Source organism: Rhodnius prolixus, unplaced genomic scaffold (assembly GCF_049639745.1).
Source record: "Rhodnius prolixus isolate KJV_2025 unplaced genomic scaffold, Rpr scaffold_2, whole genome shotgun sequence".
Taxonomy (NCBI): Eukaryota; Metazoa; Arthropoda; class Insecta; order Hemiptera; family Reduviidae; genus Rhodnius; species Rhodnius prolixus.
The window spans coordinates 1,423,264-1,448,485 of NW_027411592.1; the positions used below are offsets into that span (position 1 = coordinate 1,423,264).

The 25,222-nt window shown below is 36.0% G+C and overlaps 1 protein-coding gene across 2 annotated transcripts in view; it reads right to left on the reverse strand.

Annotated features, from left to right (window-relative positions):
- The window catches only part of Elys (AT hook containing transcription factor 1 homolog), a 36,115-nt gene that overhangs the window by 7,755 nt on the left and 3,138 nt on the right, over window positions 1–25,222 (reverse strand). For both annotated transcript variants that reach the window (XM_074117296.1, XM_074117297.1), the window contains exons 4-32: window positions 24,634–24,784; window positions 23,470–23,616; window positions 23,258–23,372; window positions 22,470–22,659; window positions 21,242–21,380; window positions 20,461–20,751; window positions 20,035–20,225; window positions 19,052–19,232; window positions 17,201–17,341; window positions 16,002–16,167; window positions 15,505–15,756; window positions 15,311–15,422; window positions 14,657–14,820; window positions 14,462–14,568; window positions 13,894–14,035; window positions 12,616–12,782; window positions 12,014–12,191; window positions 11,069–11,360; window positions 10,574–10,701; window positions 10,348–10,482; window positions 8,602–8,854; window positions 7,798–8,072; window positions 7,127–7,242; window positions 6,555–6,803; window positions 3,426–6,181; window positions 2,604–3,100; window positions 1,498–1,818; window positions 520–735; window positions 162–431 (exon numbers count right to left, since the gene is read on the reverse strand). In XM_074117296.1, coding sequence (XP_073973397.1) covers window positions 162–431; window positions 520–735; window positions 1,498–1,818; window positions 2,604–3,100; window positions 3,426–6,181; window positions 6,555–6,803; window positions 7,127–7,242; window positions 7,798–8,072; window positions 8,602–8,854; window positions 10,348–10,482; window positions 10,574–10,701; window positions 11,069–11,360; window positions 12,014–12,191; window positions 12,616–12,782; window positions 13,894–14,035; window positions 14,462–14,568; window positions 14,657–14,820; window positions 15,311–15,422; window positions 15,505–15,756; window positions 16,002–16,167; window positions 17,201–17,341; window positions 19,052–19,232; window positions 20,035–20,225; window positions 20,461–20,751; window positions 21,242–21,380; window positions 22,470–22,659; window positions 23,258–23,372; window positions 23,470–23,616; window positions 24,634–24,784 — 8,342 coding nt within the window. The remainder of the gene's footprint in view (window positions 1–161; window positions 432–519; window positions 736–1,497; window positions 1,819–2,603; window positions 3,101–3,425; window positions 6,182–6,554; window positions 6,804–7,126; window positions 7,243–7,797; window positions 8,073–8,601; window positions 8,855–10,347; window positions 10,483–10,573; window positions 10,702–11,068; window positions 11,361–12,013; window positions 12,192–12,615; window positions 12,783–13,893; window positions 14,036–14,461; window positions 14,569–14,656; window positions 14,821–15,310; window positions 15,423–15,504; window positions 15,757–16,001; window positions 16,168–17,200; window positions 17,342–19,051; window positions 19,233–20,034; window positions 20,226–20,460; window positions 20,752–21,241; window positions 21,381–22,469; window positions 22,660–23,257; window positions 23,373–23,469; window positions 23,617–24,633; window positions 24,785–25,222) is intronic.

Sequence of the window (25,222 nt, forward strand, 5' to 3'; positions counted from 1 at the left end):
AATGAAATGCCTTCGAAACACGAATGTTTCAAAGGAAATCATTAGAAGCTCAAGCATAAAAGCAGAGCAGACATAAAACTGAAAAAGTCCAAAATTCGAAGCAAGAAAACAAGACTTCTACTCAGCAAATATGAAACAAGAAAATAGTGAACACGGTTTACCTGCGTCTTCCCGCGATTCGATTATCATCTTCTGAATTTTCAACATCCTCTTCTGGTAATTTTGGTAACCGAGAGAGTCTTGTAGACGTTCTCTTCTTGGTGTTTAAATCAGGAAGAGATCGAGGTTTTCCTGGTCTCTTTCTAGCGTTATTGAATTCCTCTACCGTTGGTTGAAGGAAGGGTTCTTCGACAATGCCCGATATACTCATGTCAATCTGGGAAGTTTTTCTCTTTTTGGAGGTTTGTTTCGGCGATTTACTCTCACTTACACTGGAAAAAATATTTATTAAACTAACTGAATGTAATTGAGTAAAATGGAAATAAAAACACTTTGAATTCATTTATACGATCTAAATACCTGCTAGGGTTTGGATCATCCTGTAGTTTCGCCTCTTCCTCATTTTCTTCTACTTTTGGTAAAAGTGAAATCTTGGCCGATGATCTTCTCCTTGGAGAAAACACTGGCGGTAATGATCTTGCCTTGCCTGATCTTAGTTTCTCAGGAGATCGTTCCTCTTTGGGTGAAGAGCGAAGATCGTATCCTGACTTTTCGAAGTCCAGTCGAGAGGGTTTCCTGTGGTCAAGTTTTACTTTCAATTTTTTACATAAGATGATTATTATCACTATAACTCATCAGTAAGGAGGGGAAAACTAAGCCAACCAAAGTCACTATGGGCTCATATTCCTATCCCAAGGAAGATCAACAACAGCCACAGAATGAGTCTAGGGAGCAAATTCAGTCCCAGACCTCAGTTCTCAGAAGTCCGAACAAATGGAGCAACAAATTCTGAGGAAACAGCCTAACAACCTCCACCGTCAACTTACTCCAACCAAAGATCATAAACACATAACCATCTCACACCCTAGAATAATCCTTCTTAAGATGGATGTCATAAACTCTTCAGAAAAGATCGAATGTGGACCCCATTTTCTGGAAGGGTCTCCTTAAACCACTTTTGCTCAGAGAGAAAATCAACTAGATGTGTGAGGAAAAAATTAACTGGCACTCGCATCTTTGCTGGAAATGGTCTGAACTCCACAGGGTTTGCAACTTTACCCAGTGCGTTCTAATATTGGAACTAGTTAAACACAGAGAAACTAATATTATCTTCATTCGCTCTGTATTGTAACCAACATGTGGGTAAATAATTTCCAAAATGTTCCTTTCTACTTAAAACCACCCTACACCTATCTGCTGCAAGACGATTTTCTTAGTTTAAATGATTTAAAAGCAAACTATAGAACTATGTTATTAACAATCTTTAAATTGGTAAAACTGGTTGTATTTCTTAATAATTTTCAAATCATTAAGAAAAGCAATATTAAAAAGCATTACCATCTTTTAGCCAAAGGCTCAGCGGATGTTTTTGTTCTTTTAGGTTCGACAGATTTTGGCGTTTCCTCTTCTTCGATGGCTCGCAGAAGCGTTGGAGACGCAAGTATCGAAGACTTTCTCGGTCGGCCTCTTTTTCTCTTTACTTCGGCCATTTCTTGATTTTCTTCTACTTCTGCACTTACTGTTTCAGTAGAATCTTTTAAATCTTCAGCAGGCTTTATCTCGGAATGAGTACTCGCTGGAAGAACTGCTTGCTCTGTATCCATTTTATGTATTTCGCGTAACTTCTCTCCGCGATCTTTGTGGGAACATGAAGATCTTCTGTATACATAAATAATATTAATAGTAAGTCATTAACACTACATTCTATTATTGAGAATTTAGAGTACAAACTTCTCTTAAAATCAATGTTGACAGGTCCAAAATAATGAAGGGTAACCTCCTACTTCCCTTAGAATTTCCGCCAATTTGAAAAGACTTTTAAAAAAAACTCATCTCAAGACTCGTTTACTACAATTCGCAAGGATATGAATCTACCTTCAGGGACAGGGCATATTAGAGATATGATCCTATCCCTTTTGAAGCCTTAATCGCATCTTTGATCGAGTTTTCTGGGAAAAATGTTTTAAACAATATTAACGACATGCAATTAGTACATCAAGTTCCAAGATAATTGTTGGAATCGCCTTACTGGAAATCTTAAAATTCAACTTTGTGATTTCTCGACTTCAACTTACGAGGATAGACCATTTCTGTATTGGTAGAATAGGAGAGACCATACCATATAGGTAGAAATATCAAAATCTAAAAGTTGCACGATAAGAATTGCTTCTTTTACTAAGTAGAATAAAAAGGAAGTAAAGAACCAGGAAACCGAAAAATCCATTTAGTGATGAAGTACTGGTTGAGTAACTTTATTCAAACTCGCAGTTTCGGCAACACATTTAATCCTGGTTACAGCCAAAATTCTATAGGATTGATGAATATAAAGTAACTTATTTCTAGGGTGAAACCAGTTTCGAAAATCTAACACGATTGCAATACTTCCTATCATTAGAAGTAACAAAAAGTAAAAATATTAATTAAATTATATTTCCAAGTTTTACCTTCGTGGTTTTTCAATGATTTCTCTTTCTAGCACATTATCACTAGATGTTGATGGTCTAGAAGAAATAGAAGATCGACGTGATTGCATGAATGCCTCCAAGGAGAACTTGCCCGTATCTACTTCAGCATCTTCGCCCTCTGACAGAGTTTGTCTTCTTTTCATGGATTCTCTTCTCTTGCCAGGGTAGAGTCTAGCCACGTTTAGAGACTTCCTGGTATGTCGGTGAGGTAAAAGTTCCTGAGGATCACTATCTCCTGTACTTTTACGAGATATTGGTTGTTCTGAAGATGCACGACGACTTCTGTTTGGTAGAAGTTTTTCTTCTAGCGCCTTATTCGATGGCAGTGGCCCAAGAAAATGTACTGGTTGTTGGTCCACACTGGAGTTGATAAGACTTCTTCTTTCAGAGATTACACTTTTGTCGACAATATTTGTTTCACTCTTTAATTTCACTTCTCCTATTTTGGTTCCTGATCCAACTTCACTGATAGAGACCTGAAATGATTAAATTTAGATTAAAAAAATATTAGGTTCAAAAAAATTTCCAACCTGGAATTTGTCGACTTTGGCAACAAATTTTTTTTAAAATCTCTTTTAAAGGTTACATGCAAAAGTTTACAAAATGGCCTCCGCAAAACAAAATAACTGAAAAAATATAGCCGAACTGCTGAACAGCAAAGGGTTAATTCGGAAAGATCACTTCATACACTGCTGCTTTGAAAGCAGCATGATGTGACATAAGGGGTGAAACCATTCACAAACTTACAAATTTCAGCATGTGCTAAAAAAACATTTTGTATCTTAAGATGTCGGGACTTACCACCTTCTTAGCTCCAGGGTGTTCCTGCTGACTTTCTTCAGCTATCGGAGCCAAACTGCTGTTACCGCTGCCATCTTCCTCAGTATCCTCTGGTTGTTTTTGTTTTAGGTAAGTTCCAGGCGTACCCAACCGATATGCTGCTGCCTTTTTGGCCGGAGTTACACAGGGGGTGTTGTTTACAGAACAAGTGGTTGCACATGAAGTATCAGATGCAATCATTGCTACATCCATTTCGGCCATAGAATATTCTGAAAATGAAGATGTTGTGTTCACTTCTTTAATTTCTCCAGCGGACTTTTCTTCTTCAACGGTAGAAGATTGTGTTGATTCTACAGGCTCCTGATTCTTGGATCCTAAATGCTCCCCGGAAATGGCAGATTTTACTGGCGACTGTCCGGTACTGTCAATTAGCGAAGAACGGCCCACCTGAAAAGTTGCTAATTCACTTGCTGATGTCTTTAAAGTTTCCGGCGATCCGAAAAACATTTGACCTTTCCCCAGAGCAAAAAGATCCGCAGGTAATTTTTCCGTTGCAGTTTTCTGTTCAGAATGTTCATTTTGAACAACCACTTGTTTACCAACATCAACTTCACTTGTAGAGAAATTCTTTGAAGTTTTGTCGTCCTGTTCCGAAATTTCAATCACCTTAGAAGAAGTTGCCTCTTCAACTGTTGTATTTTTTGAAATGTCTTTATCCTTTTTAAGTTCTTCAGCTTTGGGAAGTTGTGCCTTCAGATCAACATCCACATTCATAGGAGGCTTAGCTGTTACCAAGTTTCCTTCGGATGTAGTATCTATCTTTTTGGAGTCAATTTCTTGACTAATGCAATGTTTTTCATGACTTCTGCTTTCTTCAACACGAACATTCCTTACTGAAGTTACGGTGTACGTTGGTTTTTCGGTTTCCGGATCGGACAGGTCTACTTTATCCACAACATTTTCAAGATCTTCAAGCGCATTTTTCTTCTCCAACTGTTCCACATCTTCTTTACAACTTCTATCCGAAATGTCATCTCTCATACTGACCGATTTTTGAGAAACGGTTTCACTGAAATCAAACATTTCAGCTCCAACTTTATCTGCCTGTTTTTCCCTAACTTCTATTCCACATTTGCTAGACTGTTCAGCATCTTCCTTTAATTTTGAAGAATTTTCCTTCTCTACTCTCTTTAGCGACAACGCCGCTAATGTTTGTTCATCGATTTCTTGTCCTTTTCTAGGCGATTTCCTTTGCTCTCTGATAACTTCATCCGGTTCATCAGTAAAACAGCTTTCATCTTGCACGATAGGAGAAAGCCAAACTTCATCATTTTTATCGATTGTGGCTACTTCCTCAATGTGGAAACTAAAACTTGCACCTTCTTCAGTCGCTTGACCTGCACCAGAAGCATCTTGACCAAGCTCCTCGTCTATCATAATAGGATTTTGTACTATTTCTTTTTCTTCATCAGGTTTCTCCTCCAGCTCGTCTGTTGTACCTAGTTTAGGTATAGACTCAGCAACTTCTACTTCTTTCTGTTCTGATAAGTTTGCTGAAGTAGTCTCTGTTTCTTTGACAGTGGATACTTCTGTTTTTTCTTTATTATTATCATCCATCTTTACATGATCTTCTTCCAGGTGCTTCTGCTCACCAGTCTCTTTGGGCTGAACATCAACCGAATTTGCTGAATCCTCACTATGAGATTCCGGGATTTCCATGACTTCATCTTCTGAATCCTGATACTCTTCTTCTTCATCATCCGGCTCCTCTTCATCATCTTCCAACCCCTCTTCCTCCTCTTCCTCAACCACTTCTCCTCCTTCACCATCCTCTTCTTCATCTTCAATCGCTTCAGAACCAGAATGTTCACTTTCCCCTTCACCCGCCGCTTCATCTTCAAATTGCTCTACAGATTCTTCACTATCATCTTTTGAAAACGTACGAAATTTATCATGGAAAAAAGATCTAGTTCTTAGAGGAGGAGAAGATGAATTAGTTGAATTATCAGCATCAGTGGAGTAGTCGTCTTCATCAGCGATTGGCCTGCCTTGCTTTACAGTACTTATTTTCGCCGTTGAAACTGGTGATTCACTTTCAGAATCAGAATCAAGACATATGACGCTTGAATCAGAATCAGCTTTTTGGACAGACGCTGTGGTTTCGCGGAGTGGTTCCTGTTCATAGAGATCATCGTAGAGTCCGCCAAAACCTTCTTCTGGTTGATCGAAATCCATTTTTGGTGGTATCTCTGCTTCTTCAGCTTCTTCCAAACCACCGTACAAATCATCCTCTTCATCGTTATCTTGGCTGAAATAGTCTTGCAAGGGTTGAGCAGGAGCTACAGCACCAAGCATCACTGGATCGGACACTGGTGTCAGGGCGTGATAATCACGAGTGGGTACGGCCGCGTTCAGTGAACACACAGTTACAACTTCTTGCTCCACTTCAACGTTTTCATTCAAAGGGATCCCTTCAAAGGTACAACTTTCCTTGGAAAGTCTGCTTTCTTCAACAGTAGTAATCGTAACTTCTCCAACTTCAACAGGAGGCGGCGGTTTCACCGGTTCACGTTTATGTTTAGTGTCATCGTCAAGCAAGTTAAACTCATCGCTCTTATCTGCTTCTGGTTGTTCCAAATTTGAATCAGAAACCACAACTTTAACTCTTCTTTCCGCATCGACTGACCCAGATTCTTTCTCCTCTGCTTCTATATCACTTGCAGGAATTTCTTCCACCGATTCGTTAAGATCTTCAGGTTGGTCAGTATTTTCAGCAACTGAAATTAAGTTACAACAGTGTTAATTCAATTATTACTAAGTGGAATCATCAGTCACTCGTACTGCATATCAAACTACATGTTTTCCTGATACTGAGAATTTTTACTATATTTAGGTTTCAACATTACTCAAGTATTGCAATAAAAGATTTTTTGCTTTTTATAAATATTCTTTTAAATCTCATAACAGGAAACATTGCATTTGAGCGGGAACACTAACTATTACGGAACTATAACCTCCATAGCGGACCCTCAAGGGAAAACAGACCTCGAGTGATAACTCAAAATGCAAGACATAACGATGCAATTATTTTCTCTGAAGAGGGACAAGGGAACGTAATTAGAAGAGGTTCTACTCTGGTTTGTGATTTACCTTGCTTGAGTGAGGCACCAGCATCCTCGTCTGGCACTGACGCTTCCTGGGTGATCTCGATCTCCCGCTCTACACCTCCAAATTCCGGCACTTCCTCATAATCCATTTCATCTTCCACGTCTTCCTCTACTTCTTCTTCAACTGACATTGTCACTTTTTGCTCAATGCGTGTTTCAATCCGTTTTTTACGTCGCCTTGGCGAAGTGCTTTCAGTGCCTGCCTCTTCAGTTTTCTTTTCTTGCTCTTTATCTTTATGAAACAGATAATCAAAGGAATTTAATCAAGAAGAAAGATAAGTGGTTTTATAAATGGAATATCAAAAAGTTAAGCAAGCGAGTTTATCTGTTCATACCTTGATCGAAAAACTTCTCTTTATTTTTTAGAAAAAAAGGAGTCCAAACGTGTTTTTTCCGGTAAAAAGTTCAATACAAAATAAAATAATGTAAATAATGCAAAATAATAAAATGTAAATAATGTAAACACGGGATCTCCGCGTGGGAATCGAGTACGCTAACCACATAGCTAATCCCTCCCCCCCCTTCCCTTATTATTATTATTACTATTATTATTACCTGCCAATTGATCATCCCTGTGTTTCCTTAATCTTCGCCTTAGTCTGTTTGATGCTGTTGCTAACAATTCGTAATCGGTAACATTGATGGCTCTTCGAGGGCAGGTCCAAATTTTTCTTTTATTAAAAAATAAATAAATTAGTTAATGTATTATGCTCTCAGAAATTATTCACTATTCAGTACATTGACCTTAATAATAATTAGCCTATGAGGCACCAGAGGCCTAAGAGACTATTCTTAACGCCTTTCTTGAGTAATATCGCGCGCTTAGTAGGGTGTAGACTTTCCTAGATAACCTGCGTGTTACCATTTAGTGAAGGAGGATATGCTTTCTCTAGGGAGCAAGGAGTGATCAGGTAGCCGAGAGTGCTTGTACTAATCGGCCAGCCCGGGTTGCCTTGAGAGTCTGGGTTAGGTTAACTGGAAAATATCTTTCCTAAGGAGCGTTGGGAGAAAGTGTTTCTGGCACCAGGACGTAGCGCCCCTAACTACTAGCTGCCACCGCTCTTACTACACGTAGAACTTCTCCAGAGAACCTAGGCGAGTTATTTCATCATCTGGGAGGTATTGTAGGATTATTGGTGAGTGGATATAATTTACCTGTTTGGACGCCCCAAAAATAAAGAACTTATAAATCAAAATCAAGGAAACACAATTCTGTCATGATGTACCTTTTTTCTGGTTTCCCTAAAATCCAGCTTTCAACAGAACTTCCACTATCCGAACTTTCACTTTCCTCTTCTTCTAACTCAGTCTGAGTAATTCCTTCCTTGAATTCATTTTGATCACGTAACCCCGATGTAGGAGATACTCTTAAACTACTGCTAGCAATACTTCTTTGCACGGCATTTCCGGTCGTCTCGGTTCCGTTCTTTCTGATAGTACGTTCGCTACTAGAGAACTCCATATCATTATCATTTGCTTCGTCTGTCATTATTGATGAAGTCTGAAAATTAAGAAATCCATTTGTAAATTAATAAATAATTAAATTACCTAATTAAGAGATAAAAAAGTAAAGTAATAGCCTATTTTTTCAGGCGGGGCTTAACGTCCAACTACCAATTAGGTGTCGTGGACGGAGGCGACTAGCAAACATACTTTTCTGTAAATTTCTTTTATGAACCATTAAATAAAATCCAAGGCCTAAGACCGGGAATCGAACCCGGTACCACAATACATATTAGCTCTAACAGCTCGGCTACCGTGGCGCCTAATTAAGAAATAATATAAAAAAAAAATTAATCCAAAAAATATTATTTTGTAAGGACTGTTACCTAGTTATTTGTACTAAATATATATTAAATGTATCGGCAAACAAATTAAATGCCAGTCAAAGTGCGATAGTAAATATTATTTCATTAAATTGGAATGAAACTAAAAAAAAATTGGTTGTGAACACTCACAGCCGACTTTCTCTGTCTACAATTTTAAGGTCCTAACAATGTAACGATTTATAACCAAAAAGGAAAATTTACCTTCATTTTCTTAAGAAAACCTTCCACATGACTTTTCCCAGCGCCTGTTGATCGATTATTAACTTTACTTTTAAAGGCGGAAGTTGGTTGTGGTTTTTCATTAGTATTACCAACGCCAACAGTGAATAAAGTCTTTGGTTGTGCAGCCTGTGCCATTGAAGTCCAGTCAACTAATTCACCAGTAGTCTTATCAGCACGGCGTAAAGGTGAGGAGGCGATCATATGTTGGTCACTCATACTGTTGGTGTCCAAGCTGAGGAAAATAGTAAAATCTGTTAATTTAACACTTTTCACGCAACTTTCTCTCTCAGACTACTATTTTGGTGTTCAAGATTCTAACTTACAAACTTTAACTCACTATTTATTTCTAACATTATAACAAAAATGTAACCTTACATTGCATTCTAACCTTACCAGGAAACCTACCCCAACGCGTAGTATTCGAGTAATGGCTGCCCTAAAACAATTTTTTTCAGAAAAGTTTTGTTTATATAATGTAAAAGTAAATACAAAGTTTTTCAAAAACCACTATTTTTTCATAGGCAATAATCTATTGAGTGATTCCATTAGAGAACGTATTTTCAAACTTGATTTCAACAACAGATTTATCTCAAATTAACAGATCACAAGAAATAGAACCCTAAATAATGTAGAGAGCAGTGATTAGGGAAAAAAAGAAGAAATTTATTTTATTTATTATAATAAGTAGAATACAGTGATTATTAAGAACAGAAGTTCTGAGTATTTGTTTATAGGTATTGTATTAACATAGGTATAGTAGGAAAGAAAGAGGTGGGGGTCTCGGCGTAGACGGCTGAGAGTGGGAGAGAGAGCGCGACACAGAAGGGCGGAAGCGGCCTGAAGCGTAAGAGCGCGTAGCTGTGTAACTGTGTGGAGACTGGCACTAGAGGAGACGGGAGTCTTACTGCAACGGTGAGTTCTGTGTTTGGTGACAGAACTAATAATCTCGCTCTCTCTCTCTCTCTCTCTCTCTGCCTCTTAAATTCTATGGACATTTAAGAAAAAAAACTATTCTGAATTCTGTTGTCGAACTTAAGAGGAGTGAATAAGTTTTTGTTTGTAACTAATAGTCTGTATGTATGAGCGTGTGCATGGTTGTGTGTCTGTTAGTTGTAGATTGAAGTACTTAGTTAATAGTAAGGTATCTATTATGTGAAGATTTTCTTTTGGTTTACTTTTCAAAATTTACAAATAAATGTATAAATTTACTTTGGTGTATTCCCATTGAAACCCCGCTTCTCTTCCCTATTCCCGTTTCATTACAATTACTATTAAAAAAATGACACTTTATTGAGAATCTAGCCAATCGTTTTTTTTACAAGTAATCTTAATCGACTTTAATTTAAAAAAATATTTCGAATTAGACTTTTAATTCTACATTATATGTAATAAATACGTAATTAGTACATTTTAAATTTTAAGAAAATGGTCAGATCAGTTTTCGTTAATACAATTACTAGTAAAATGAAAATCCGGTAGGCCTTTTTTTATCATAACCCTATTGTGGTATCTAATGTTGGTACTTAAACGAAATATAAAATTTGAACTTTGTGTAAACTTTAGTTTTACAGATCTGGGATGAAAACACACACACTCACTCAGAACAATTTGTAAAAACCATTTTTTCAGGAGATCTCAAACAGATATTTCTTCAAAATCTAAGATCTACAAACGATAACAATACTTCCTTTTTACTAAGTAGTAGAGTAAAAGAACTAAATATACCTCACAGAGGATGAACTAGTTGACGCACTAGATGCGGAAACATCTAGTAATTCTAAATTATCGGGTGTTGATGTGCCGCCATTTTCCAATGCTCTTAATGACCTCCGGGCGCTCACTCGTATCGGTGATTTCAATCTGTAATCAATCAATCAATAAAGAATTTCCTTTATAAATCTCACGTTTTAGATAACAAAAATTTCCATTTAAAAAAGAAAATAGAACTTACTCCTTTTTGTCGGCATCCTCTCTTGGTAATGTAAATCTCAATAACTTCCTTGGTCTCATATCCTCAGTCTGTTCAAATTTCTCATCTTTAACTGGTGGATTAAACTTCGTTCTACTATCTCCAATTTTCTGTTAAACAAAAAAAGAACACGATTATAATGAAAAAGTTTAAGATGGTTTAAGAACAATATTCTTTTTTGACACAGGGAATTTGATCTAGCACTGCCATTCAGAAATCTCTCTAATCATCAGACAACAACTATTTGTAGTAGACGAAGAATATGAATGTGACGAGGAGGTAACAAAAAGTTCCTGTACTGGATTAGGAAATAAGTTCTTCCATTACTGACAAGTAATACGTTTAATCAGGAGTTTCTGTAACTATCAGACTGTGGTGGTAGTCTTCGAACAACAAAGAGTAAGAAGTTAAAAGAATTTTTCGCTTTAACATAACTTTTGCAGAAATTCAGCGCACCTAATAACTACTATATGTTACCTTCAATATTGAATGCGGAGAATTAACGGAAATAGGTGTTCCGCCGAATTCATCAGCTCTTAGCGGACGTCTTCTCTCTATTACTGGAGTTGACAATAACATCTCCACTTCCTGTTTATTTATAGCTTCTTGATTATCTTCCAGTTTTTGTTTTTTCTTTTCATGAATGGCCAATAAATTGTAATTGTAATCATCTTCTTTTTGTCGTCTTTTACCATGAAGCCTCGGTGTTGGAGGTGCAGGTTTTGGATTTACCACTTCACGTTTTGGTTTTGGTCCATTATTCGTGAAACTGAAAGAAAGACAAAAAAATCTGGTGTAAATCTCAAAGATTCTTTCAGGTAAAGTGTTTGATCTTGGTCTGAAGGTGATAGTTTTCGAATGAACGTGAAGGTTTAAAGGAAAAGTTTGATAATTTTGTGTAAGTAGTTAGTTATTATAGCAAATTTAATCAGAAATCAGCGGAAAACAGTAAAAAAAATTAAAAACAAAAACAGGAAATTGGCAATGTCGGAATTAGAAATTATTCCTCAATACTATGGGTAAGTTTTAGAAACATGGTATTAGAGGGAGGAGCTCAACCTGCCAATTCCCAGAGACAGGGATAGAGCGCCTGTTCTAAAATCACTTTTTCGGATTCAGAGGACCCCTTCTCAAATCAGAAAATTTTGAAAATTTATTATTTTTTTAACAATTAACCATATAAACCGTATTGAAACCATGTTGATTACCAAAATATCTTTTAAATACTTTTTAAATCAACAATAATTGTTGATGAATGTTACAACAGAGACTAATTTATCCAGGATTGTCTATACTAAACACCCGTTCTTACCAAAAATTATTTAAGTTTACTGAAATCTGATAGTGAGAGCTGATAAAAGACCTATTGTTAAGATTTCCATAAACAGTATAGAATCAACAGAAATAAAACTAAAAAACTACTTCATTAATCCATCCTTCGTCCAATGGTTGAAATCCGAAGATTTGATCAAAATATGATTAGACGACCTTCTGGCACACATCAGTGCTAAAGCTGCTACAGCATTATTGCTTATCTGTGGCGCTGGATATCCTCGTTCTACGGTTGTCTTCACGTAAACGGATAACGGTTTCGACACATCTAAAAATAAAAAATGCATCAAATCACTTAATATAATAAAATGCTTAAAGATTACAAGATCACTTAGTATTTTTATCTAAACTATTATACTATAAGAACAATGTTTTTGCGTAAAATTGTGAAAAGGAAGAGATTTTCCCTTAGCTGGACATATGTCGTGCCATGGAGTTTAAACTCGTTAAGCGAGTCATTGTTCGGTCCCACTGGAAAATCTTAGTGAGGCTCACCCAGCCAAGTTAGATGTGAAACTACAAAAGAATATTATAAAGAGGTCCCACGAAGATGGCCGAAGAAAGCTATTCAGACAAGACAAGACTTGGACAGACCGAAGAACAGTCCTCTTAAGTAAAGACTTAAAGATAAGTAGAATTTTTTTTTAATTGTAAAACCTTTTGAAAATTACTTAAATTCAAATAAAATTTACCTTTCGGAGCTGAGAGAGTTTTCATAAAAGAATCTTCATTAGACATAAATTTGTTGATTGACGAGAGTGACGAAGAGATTCCATTAATGAATTTGTCTCGAATAGAAATATCGTTTGGTCCTTTCTGTGTTCTAAGTTTTTTATGAAGTTCAACGGCTTCTGTATATCTGGTGAACAAAAAATTCATCCTCTTTGTTATAAAAGTAATGTTTTTAGACGACTCTGAAGGATGCTCCAATCAATACAACCATTTACTTATTGAAGTGTACTAACTAATTCCAATTACGTGGTTCTACTAACAACTCATAATAAAATGCAACATTTTGTTTAATTATTTCTACACCCTTTCCGTTATTCTGTCTTTGAGACCCCAGAAATTCACACCTATCGAGTATTTAATGTAAACTACAACTTTCGTTTTGTGCAAACACAAGGTAAACCTAACTCTTAATTAAGCCACCATACTAATCCACACTTACGCACTTCAAATCTTCTAGACGTAAATCATTCTCCTTAGAATGGCTATCAGGGGTGACCTTTCACCCTGATAGCCATTCGGAACTAAACTTTAAAGAATCAGCTGTTTTGGTTAGTTCCGCTATAATCTAACATATTTAAAATGTCTTAAAAAGTCCAGGTGGTATTTATCCGGAATTTTTAAAGAAAGAGGTGATGTGTTCTTATTTATTCGTGTATTTTGATTTTGATTACACATTAGATCATACCGCAATCTTCAAACGACTGCAAAAAGTAGTCAATCTCCCAAGGTCATAGACGCCATCTTAATAAAACTAATTAGTCTACCTGTCTATAAAAGCAATGAAGATATTAATACACAAAAATACAAGAAACAAATTTTTGGTGGGATTGCCCTCTGAATGATCGCCAGTAAGTTTACTAAATAGGGAAACCCTTGGAGCTTAAGATAAATTAAATAGCCGGTCACAAAAATACCTTTAGCACCAAAAATATTGCAGTGGCTATCTTCAACAACAGAAAAGTATCCTTTAAAGAATGTCTTCAATGTATCGTTGGTCGAATAATTGAAAAAACGAGACACATAGCCAACCAACCATAAATGTAGTGGATGGATACCAAGCCGAGTATATGGGGAAGGACTAATCTATTCCCCACTTTGGCCACGTCTTGAATAGAGGTTCGAATAAACAGGGTCGTGGGACTACAGAGATGCACCTTATCACAATACTTCTAGCTAACTTGCGAGAAAATAATTCTAATCTACGAATATTTATACAATTTAATCGAATCAGAACTTACTTGGCCCTAGAGATCAGGAACATTATATGTAAATCGTCGTATCTAGGCTCATCATGCTCATGTAGAAATTTTATAAAACATGATTCTTCGTAAGGATCCAATATTAGATTGATTACTCGCATCAATTGATTAAAATCTTGTTCTGAAATATAAAACTTCAAATTAAATCACTGTTATTAAACAAAGATCTGCCGTGAAAATTCACACGTTTTCCTCTTATTTCGCTTCTCCGTTTACAAAGTAATTATATTTTTTGAAACTCTGTATCTTGAAACATATTTAACTATTATTATTAAACATTATCTTAACTAAAAACCACGTTTTCGACGTGTTAAATCAAAGGGGGTTAGCGTACTGGATTCCTACGCGTAGATCAGGGGTTCGAATACAGCTGCTGGCCCTTAGATTTTCTCTTCCTATGAGCTTCTACCAGCTCACTGTATACTTAAACACGAGAGAACAATTTCTAGAGACCGTCAAAGCACTGAAAAAATCTCCGGATGCCAAAAAATCAGTTTTGGAGTAAATAAAAAAAAATTGAACTAAATTATAATTCTAGATACTTCACCTGAGAAAAACTGCATCAATAGGCTTTCTCTTAATTGAGAATTTCTCCTTTGAAAGATGTGCGCCTCATTTATTAAATGGTTAGACAATAGGATACTCATTTCAAGCCTAAAATCAAAATACACTCATACTAAATATTCATTAAAAAAAATTAAATAACTCTTTATTAACTCTGAAACTGACGTTCTTAACTTACCTTAGATCGTCTGGAAGATGTAGCGCCGGGTGCTTAGTTTTTAGATATTGCAGAGCTAGATTGTACTTGGATTCAATGAAGAGAAGTCTTAAAATGGAACGATTCTGTGAGTCTGTGATGTCGGAAGCAAGCACTTGACGTGACATCAACAACTTCATGCCTTCCTGTACATTTTAATAATGAATTATTTACTAAAATGGATTAACACCATACAGAAATCGTAAGCAATTAATATTTTGGTGATTACACATTCAAATGTACTTCAAAATATAAACAGTCCTATATTTTGATTGGTGTGATGGAAATCATGTTTATTTGGTTCACTTTATATATGAAAAGTTTTCTCCTATTGTTTTTTAATTTGCCAAGTATCTGATCAGATCCTCAAAACCGATCTTAAGTAACACATCTTACTATACTTAAAAGAGAAAACGGCTTCCAATTGTGCCTTGTTGCGTAGTACTTCTAATAAGCTTTTTAACATCAAAATGTTTTAGAAGCGATACCAGCATCAAAACGTAATAACAAGTTCATCTTTCTGCAAATTTCTTTTAGCAAGTATTCAGTAACATAAATATTTTGAATCCCTTGTGATCAGACTTAATTATCCTTTGAAGATCCAAGTATCATCATTGTAAGTTTTGACTTTCTTACCTCGTAGAACGAATGGTCCAGATTCCATAGGGCTTTAATTAATGACACCCGACTGTTTGACATGCCTAAGGAAAATGGATAATGTGCGATCTTGTCCATACAAATGTGGTATCTGGAAAATGAGTAAATTAAAAATATTGTAAGTTTAGTAATACTATGAAAAAGATAAGTATTTATTTATTCAAAATACTAACTTATCATCTTCACAAATATGCATGAAATCCAACAAGAAATAATAGCTTAGGGCGAACTTTTTCTCAGTTGAAGGATCCACTTTCAGCCAGATTCTCAGCAAGGATTGTATACTATGCGGTGGATAGTCAATAACACGAGTACCGTCATTGTTACAATTGAAAGAATCTGCCATGTATAGTCCTTCCTGAGGTGGTACTATATGAGGTCTGGAACGTTTACATTCCTCTAGTGCGCGCATCAAATATAAATGTCTGAAACAATTAAATTGATAAGAGAAGACAAGTGGCCAAAGCTGAGTGTATGAAACTGATCTTAATAATCGATAGAACAGCGGCAATTTTATAGTAACAGCTTTCTGTCCTGTACTTTACTACGCGTTTTTTTCTATTATTTAGTAATGGACTGCACCGTTTTAGACACTTGAGCAGTGAATTTGGGGGAAAAACTGTACCATGAATAATTCTACTTAAATAACCTCAAAATAGTTTGTGCCTACCTTTGTGAAACGTATTTCTGCAGTCTAATATGGTCATAGGAAATAGATGAACGAGGCAGTCCAAGATGATTTTGTTCCGGAAGTATCCCAAAATAAGTGAAAAATATTACTTGATCTACATAAGGTATTAACTGAGTCATTACTTTCAGTTTATTTTCAGCGGAACCTGAACAAAATAAAAAGGTGGGATTGTTTTTACTGGTTATGTAAATTATTAATATAATTTTATATTTTAACATTCTTCTAAAATGTTTAAAATAATTTACAGGGTGGGGCAAAAGGTATGAACCGGCTTTAAAGGGATGTAAAACAAAAACAATTCAACTTACAGAAATTATGTTTATATTATTTAATTCAGTACAGAATCTAGTTTTTTACATTAAGTTTGAAAGATATCACGTAGGTGGCGGCCGTCAGCCGCGATGCACTCTTGAAGGAGAATTCTGAAGTTTTCAACCGCTCTTCTGTACATTTGATGGGCTAATGAAAACCCAAGGGAAATTCACCAGAGGCCACTTCACTCCCCTAAAGTGTGCAGTATTCCAATTTGGGATTATTGGTCCCTACTTTTTCGAGGATAATGGGCGAACCGTCACTGTCACCGCTGAGCGCTATGTGACAATCTTGGAAGAGTTTTTTGAACGTGAGCTGGAAGAATTGAGTGAAGCAACTAATCTGGAAGACATCTGATTCCAACAGGGCGGGGCTACATCCCACACTGTTAGGATTTCAATGGCGAAATCGAGGCAAGTGTTCCCCCAGCGCCTAGTCTCTTTGAGGGGTGACGTGGAGTGGCCTGCGCGCTCACCAGATTTGAGCATTTGTGTTTTTTTTTTCTTTGGGGGTACATAAAGGAAAAAGTTTTTAAACATCGTCCACATACCCAGGAAGAACTTAAGGACAGAATCAGAGACGAAGTTACGGCAATACCCATCGAAATGTGCAGAAGAGCGGTTGAAAACTTCAGAATTCGCCTTCAAGAGTGCGTCACGGCTGACGGCCGCCACCTACGTGATATCATCTTTCAAACTTAATGTAAAAAACTAGATTCTGTACTGAATTAAATAATATAAACATAATTTCTGTAAGTTGAATTGTTTTTCTTTTACATCCCTTTAAAACGGTTCAAACCTTTTGCCCCACCCTGTATTTCTCAAAACATAGATACTAAACGTAAGACAAAAAAAAAACCAACTCACCGCTACTAATATATTTGGAATGTTTAAGCACGATCTTCTTATAGAGCAAATAAATGTCATGAATGACTAGTTTACAATTTTGTAGTTTTTTCCTTTCGGCCAGATCAAATTCCATTCCTGATGTATCAAACAGCGTTCGACCTGTAATCAGAAGAAAAAATATTTGGTGTTAGATGATAAGGGGATATATATATATATTTTTTTTTGCCGCATTTATTTAATGGGTATCAATCAAACAATATGCAGAAATAGGGATTTAAAGGGAAGGGATAGTGGATAAAGAAAGGCGATGGGAGAAGGTTTCCCTAGAAAATTCTCATATCTTACGATTAAAAGAATATCATGTAACTTTCTTTTTGCTTTTCTTTTTATATTCAACACTCCCCGAATGGTCAAATTGGCCATTCGGTCCAATCTCTCTAATTAGGAGATTGATTTGTTTTTTTTTTTCGTCCATAGAATTCTGTTGCTAGCCAACAGTTGGAGGCTTGGAAACTTCACACAAATGAACCAATAGGAAGACATCGTCAGTTAATTTGAGTTAAGCAGCAACACAGTTTTTCTTTTTATGTAAAGGCGCATTCATCAAGACATGAATAAATAAATAAATCATTCGCGTGAACCTCTCGATTAACAAAAAAAAATGGATGCAAAATCCATGTTTAGTTGATGAACTAATCATCAGCATCATCATTTAGTTTAGAATCTCAAACTTTCTGTAATAAATAGTTAGATTTTTATTTATTAAATGAAATTATATACATTGGAGTACCAGTAATAAATACTATAACCTCCAGCAGATAGTAAAAAGTTTCGAAAATTGCAAAAAATATGAAAGTGAATAATGGAGGGAAGAAAAAACAATGAAAAAACCTCAGCTGAAAACTTCCTGTAATAAAATATTGCAATTACGTTACATTAACATCGATAAGGATTAGAAATGAATGTGAAATTTATAAAGAAAGGCAACATCATACTTTAATTTAAAACAATTTGTTAATTAAAACCATCTCATCTCATCATAATTAAATAGATATGTAACAACAAATATTGTAAAATTTGTTACGTTCTTTTTAACTTGTACGTTAACATTTTATATGTATACATATTTTAAAAAAAATGTGATCATGAAATTAAGACTTACTATTAATTAGAGGTGGTGCATCAAAGAATTGCGCAAAAAATAGAACGTACCCCTAAAAGAATGAAGTTTGCAAAATAATAATAATAATAATAATAAGGGAAAGGGAAGGGATTAGCTATGTGGTTAGCATACTGGACTCCCACGCGGAGGTCCCGGGTTCGAATCCAGCTGCTGACCCTTAGATTTTTTCTTCCTAGGAGCTTCTTACAGCTCACTGTCCGGTGATGGACAGTGTTGTCTGTAAAGAGAGAACACTGTCCGGAGGCCGGCAGTGCACTGGAAAAAGCTCCGGGCGCCAATAACCATAGATGTTGACGCGCCTTAAATCATAAAAAAAAAAAAAATAATAATAAGGGAAGGGATTAGCTATGAGGTTAGCATACTGGACTCCCACGCGGAGGTCCCGGGTTCGAATCCAGCAGCTGACCCTTAGATTTTCTCTTCCTAGGAGCTTCTTACAGCTCACTGTCCGGTGATGGACAGTGTTGTCTGTAACGAGAGAACACTGTCCGGAGGCCGGCAGTGCACTGGAAAAAGCTCCGGGCGCTAATGACCTCAGCTGTTGATGCGAAAAAAAAAATAATAATAATAATAATTGTAGCAATTTTTAATTTAAAAAAAAAGGTTCAAAGTCACCAATTTTGGTTGAGAAATGAAAGCAGACATGAAATTAAATTTATTCTTACATGCAAAAAAAGTAAACTTACTTAGATGATGAACAGCAGTTTTACAATGCACTAACTGTCCCCACAGCCAGTCCAACAGAAAGGGTAAGGTGCATCCGGAGACTGAATGGCTACCATTTGACCAGGAATCCGCACAATCCATAATACAGGTAAACATTCTGTGCTCCAACCAGATAGAGAGTATGTATGAACGCATTTCTTCCTGTAAATCAAAAAAGAAATCCAGTTTATTTTAATTCAAGGATGTATTACCGAAATAAGTCTTTAGCTGAAGCCTCTGGGCTGGTCTGTAAGCTGAAAAGGGAACCCCTGTTTAGCAAATTGGGGAACTTTCCTCTTACTTGGCGGTTCATATTATTTACCAAAAATATTAGTAAAGATTTAGTGAGGAAAAACAAGCATATTTGGGGGATTCTTCACGGGGGAAAAAAGAACTGCCACTAAAAAAACGTTAGAAATTTGGCAAATTTAGAGAATTTCCTGTTTTGAATGATTGGTCGAAATTCTTCCGTTTGTGGAAGGAACCCGATTTTTACCAACACATTAGGAGTTAGCACTGTGCATTACATAAAAATGGCCTTCTAGAGAGAATCTAACCGTTTCTCCAGTAATAACCTTAATATAAACTTCTAGGGCAAGTGTTTCAAGTGAAAGTTCTAGATCAACAATTATTAAACCAAGTATAAGAATCAATTTCGAGTAATTCTTGAAAATTAAAAAAAAAAAAATTCAGTAAAGACGTAACTTGCGGTAGTCCGGTTATCACCTAACCTTATTGTAGCATCTTTGCCCTTAGCGAATTATCAAATTTCAACTCACTGAGATATTTCGTTTTGAGTTACGGTGGATACATAAAGATAGACCAATTTATAAAAAAGCACTTTTTTTTCTGACTCACGGGACCTCAAACAGATATTTCTGATGAAAACTGAAAATCCGCACAATACCTGCTCTGCCTGCAGTGGCGGAACAGGAAGTGAGGACAATAAGGAAAAATGACTTACCACTGTAGGACTGTCGAAGTCGAAATAATCCACATACACGGCAGACAGGCCAGAGCTCAGGCATGCCTTATACAGCTGTTGGGGATGAATTAGTGACTGTGGCCCAATGAGTTCGCTGTTTCGTAACCACTGGCGTTGTGCACCCAACTTTTCAGCTTGCAGAATTCCCTCCACGGTCAGACCAATAAATTCTGTAACAGTAACTCTGAATTTTTTTATCGCGTACAGCAACATCGTATAGAAGAATCAGCCACATAATGCTTAGCAACTAATATTGAATGGGCTCTTGTTTACTGAAAATGAATTTAAGGACAATTTTTGGGTTCTTAAGCGCTTGTCCTTAATTTATACTTCCCTCTTATAATCATTTACCTTTTTTAGTACTTTTTTTTATTTTGAACGAAAACATTGAAAACTAATACTTACCAACTGAAACATGTCCATAAGCTGAGTCCATGGCAGGATTGGTGTACGCTTCGACCGAGTCCTGTAGAATCTTCACGGTGATCAACTGGCTGGCCGGAAGTACAGAGAGATCCAGCAGAGCGCGTACAACGCCCGTACGTGTCAACACTACCGATGTTTCTTCTATGGAAGATGGCATTTGTTCAGCGTACCAGCGATTCAAATCGAACAGTACCATACGGGTTTCAGTTCGAGATTTAGTCTCTATGGTGTACATTGTAGCGGCCAGTCTAATTTGTGTTCCTTCATTATCTGTAAACAGGAAAACATATTTTGAAAATTTGTGTTTTAACAGATCACATTGATCTGACAGGTTCTGTCTGAGGGTTGGGAAGTGAGAGAGAGAGAGAGAGCAATATCATTCTACGAACAGAAGACTGTTCAGCGCTAAAGAAAAAGTTTTTTTTTAATCTAAAAGCTATCAGCTGGATTCGAACCAGTGATCTCCGCATTAGAATCCAGTTCACGCGCACTAAAGGCCAATCCCTTCCCCGTTTTTCCTCATTAATATTTAATTGGTTGTGTATTTATATTGCCCGGAAAGGAACTTTAGATAGAGCTCACCAACTGCCACGCTTAGGCCCTTGATTGAATTGGATTTCAGAAAATAATTCTAAGTGAGAACTAGAGAAATTAAAAAAAAAGTAGCTTGTAGCTCTCAGTTAAGGTAGGCTCAAGCAAGAATATTTCTTCTTGCGTTCAATTAAAATAAAATCAATCTATTATTATTTGTAATTAATACCTGCTAATCCAATATATGAATTAGAATTTTTGTTCAATGTCTTGGAAATGGTTTCCATAGAAACTATCTTAGAGGAGAGAACGCCTTCAACCTCTTCACCAGGTGACATCTCAAAAACCAGATTACACTGTTGATAATCCTAAAAGGTTAAAAATAGTTACAAACAAAATATTGTAATATAAGCACAAACCCAGACAGCCAAAAATCTGTATCCACAGTTGTAAACATTGAAAAATTGCAAGTCAATATTAAAAGATCGTCAATTAAAGATATACTTTATATAATATATACTTTATTAAATTGCTCGCTTTATCGTCAAAAAAATTTATCAAAAGTTGGTTAAGTTAAGGAGTTTTGTAAGTCTATGAATTTACAACAATTAAAAAATAGATGGCTATATTTAAACGTGGTCATATTTACGATTCGAGTAAAGTGAATCAAATATTTGCAGTTGATAATATTGAGAGATGTTGCACAATACAGATGATCAAAGGGATATCTAACAAAAAACAAAATATGTGAACTTATTTCATTTGTAGGTGCTAAGATCATGCATGCTTACAGACGCTTCTAGTATGCAAATGCTATATTATTATTATTTTTTTTCGGCGCTTCGACAGCTTGGACATTATATTATTTTTTTTTTTTTTACGATTTAAGGCGCGTCAACATCTAAGGTTATTGGCACCCGGAGCTTTTTTCTCTCTCGTTCTCTCGTTACAGACAACACTGTCCATCACCGGACATTGAGCTGTAAGAAGCTCCTAGGAAGAGAAAATCTAAGGGTCAGCAGCTGGATTCGAACCCGGGACCTCCGCGTGGGAATACAATACTATTATTATTATTATTTTAATGTTTAAGGCGCGTCAACATCTAAGGTTATTGGCGCCCTGAGCTTTTTTCAGTGCACTGCCGGCCTCCGGACAGTGTTCTCTCGTTACAGACTTTCTCTTCCTAGGAGCTTCTTACAGCTCACTGTCCGGTGATGGACAGTGTTGTCTATTATTATTGTTATTATTACTATTATCATAATTATTAATTATTCCTATTACACCTCTGGTACTGGGAAAGAGTGTTTTAGAGGTATGGAATACGGAAGAGAAGTCTAACTTTATTCCTGCGAAGATTAACAGAAAGAAAAAAAAATGGCCGTTTTTCTCATGAAGATTAAGAAAACTCAGAGAATTCTATAATATTATCGTTATTGACATCTATATAAATAACCAACCTCATAAAAAGTTCCATAATTTTTCAAATATTGTTTTGAACCATAACTGATACTATATAAAGAGGCTAGCGGAAGTGATTGCGATGGAGATTGACACGTAACCCAGACGTAGACAGTATGGCGGGGATCGTCACAGGGTTCCAACTGGCCAAAACCGAACACTGGAAATTCTGATCCTGGTGCACAGTATCTACAAAATAAATAAATAATTATTTCTGTAACTATCAACATTCACAATTATCTTACGTGATGTCATATCAGTAAAATCGATCTCTCTTTCTTTCGGTGCATTGTAATTGTTCCAATGAAGTGAGTATTTTGTAGTGGTGAATTAATATTGTTGCAACCTATCGACTTGTAATAGGCTATAATACCTCTACTGGATTCATCAGATTTGAATCAGCTCTATGAAAAAATTTATTAATTTTTTTTATAACTCCGATCATTTGAGTCATATTTAATTCTAATTCTAAACTGAGACTGAAATTTAACCTTACCTCGCCCCTCCACAAAAACTGCCCTATAACTACTATTTTCCTATTAAAAGCGATAAAAGTAAAAGTTATAAATGTTTGTGCAGATGTATAAAGTGAGATACGAAGTTTACACAAACGTTCTAGGAGTCGTTTTCAAGAAATTGATTTCCATCCACTGAGTAAAATGGGATTTCAAGTTGAACTTTTACAATCAATTTGAAAGAACATCAAACACACATGTGCAAGATCACTAACCAGTCAGAAGTTCTGATGTAACAGAACTAATAATTGGATGAACAGACGGTAACTTACAGCTGTCTGAATGACGTTAAATTCCAAATCTCCCAGGAACCTCCACTGAAACCCACATAAAGGCAAGCAGTCTCCTTAGAATAATCTAGCGCTGTAATACCATCATCGTCATTATCTGGAATAATAAAAATATCAACTTTATAATTTATGCTGCAATAAAAATTTACTTTAAAAAGAAATAAGTAATCTATTAACATTCAAATCAAACAGACCAATCAACATAACGCCTAGACTGTCGCCATTAGCTTGGGCATTGTTCAATTTTAATTGGATGAAGGCAATGTTATCTTCATGGTTGACAATCTTCAAGTCACGGGGATTATCTTCAGTGTTTTCACATCTAAGATCTCCTTCAATGGCTGTTTAAATAAATAAAGGATAATAATTATAATAATAATAAAAAGAAGCTTTAATTATTGATGAATTGCAATTATTAATCAAACTTCGCTAAATATTAATAAACAGTTTTGTGATTCTCTTAAGTTTCGTGCAAATTTGTGTTTCCATCGGAAGTACTAGCTTTGGGATGTAGATGTGCAGTTTAATCAGGAAACTCATTGGCCGAGCCAATGAAGGAACACAGCTCACTTATCCGGTCAAGTAATCCATTAGTTCACTTCGGGAAAGATGACGATTGCCCAAATGGAGTTCAATCAGCAGAGAAGATCACTTTCCCAAAGAAAAGGTACAGGTCCTCATGACGAATGTCCGAAGAAGAATGACCACAGATTAAGGAAAGAGTACTCCCCCCCACAATTAAAAGATTGAAAGGCCACTAGAAAGGTACTTGATATCAAGATGTATGAGGTGACAAACTGGAGAACACAGTGCATACATTATATCGATATATGTTTAGATAAACCCCTCTCATGGATATGCCCAGAAAAGCATTTTCCGAGAAAACCATTTCAAATAATTACAAGTTAAAAATGTGAATAATCATTGTTTCAAGAAAATATTGTAGTCATTTATGGAGAAAAACATTCAGTAAAATTGTATTATCCGATGGAGGCTGTTGAAGGCACATTCTAGCCAAAGGAAGTTTCGAAACGAAAAAAAAACTGGAAGAATTTTAAATTTAAAATTTACTGATGTTCACACACATAAGTACGTACAGACATTGATTATAATCTTTTTCAGAGAAATAAGCCCACTTTAGAGGGCTGTTATGAAGAAATGTACCGCAACTACACATAAAAGCACAAAAAATAACATTTCTAAAAATCACTTTTTCGAACTCAGGGGACGGATATTTTCCAGTGGAAATTCAATTGAAAGTTTTTGACACAATCATAATTATTATCTTATCCAAATTATTTAGAAACGCCATTATTTCTTAAAACGAACATATTTATTAAACAAATATATCCTATTACCTCGAATAATAAAATCTCTGCACAGATCTATTAGCATAAGAGATCCATCTGCACCTCCAATAGCGAACACTCCTTTCATCTGACCCAGGATCTCTGGAAGTGGGTTCACACTAGCAATATCACCATCTTGTATTAAACATATACATCGTACCTGGTAAAACAAGACGCAATGAGTTTTATTCACCATGATAATAGCCAGTAAATTAAGTGCAAAAACTTTTTCATTTACAAACTACTCCTTTAGTTTAATTTTCTGCCAGATTCTGGGAATGATCAAGTAGAAGATAGAGAGAGGTAGGTGGAGAGTACGGCGCCAAGTCGAGAATCTTGATACGGCCAGAATCTTAAAGGCCAAGCTAGTTGCAATAATTTGCTGTTCGGCTATCTTTATAAGGGTGTAATTTCCTCATCAGCTCTACTGACAATGTTAACTCCAGCGAAGTTAATTCCAGGTACTGTGAGACTTCCAGGTCAATCTGAAGAGAATATGTACTATATTCTCAAGGAGCACGCGCTTTCTGGTCAGAAACGGTTTAGTGGAAACAACATCCTTCGCGGGCCGTGTGAGTCTGCACATTAAAGGACCTGA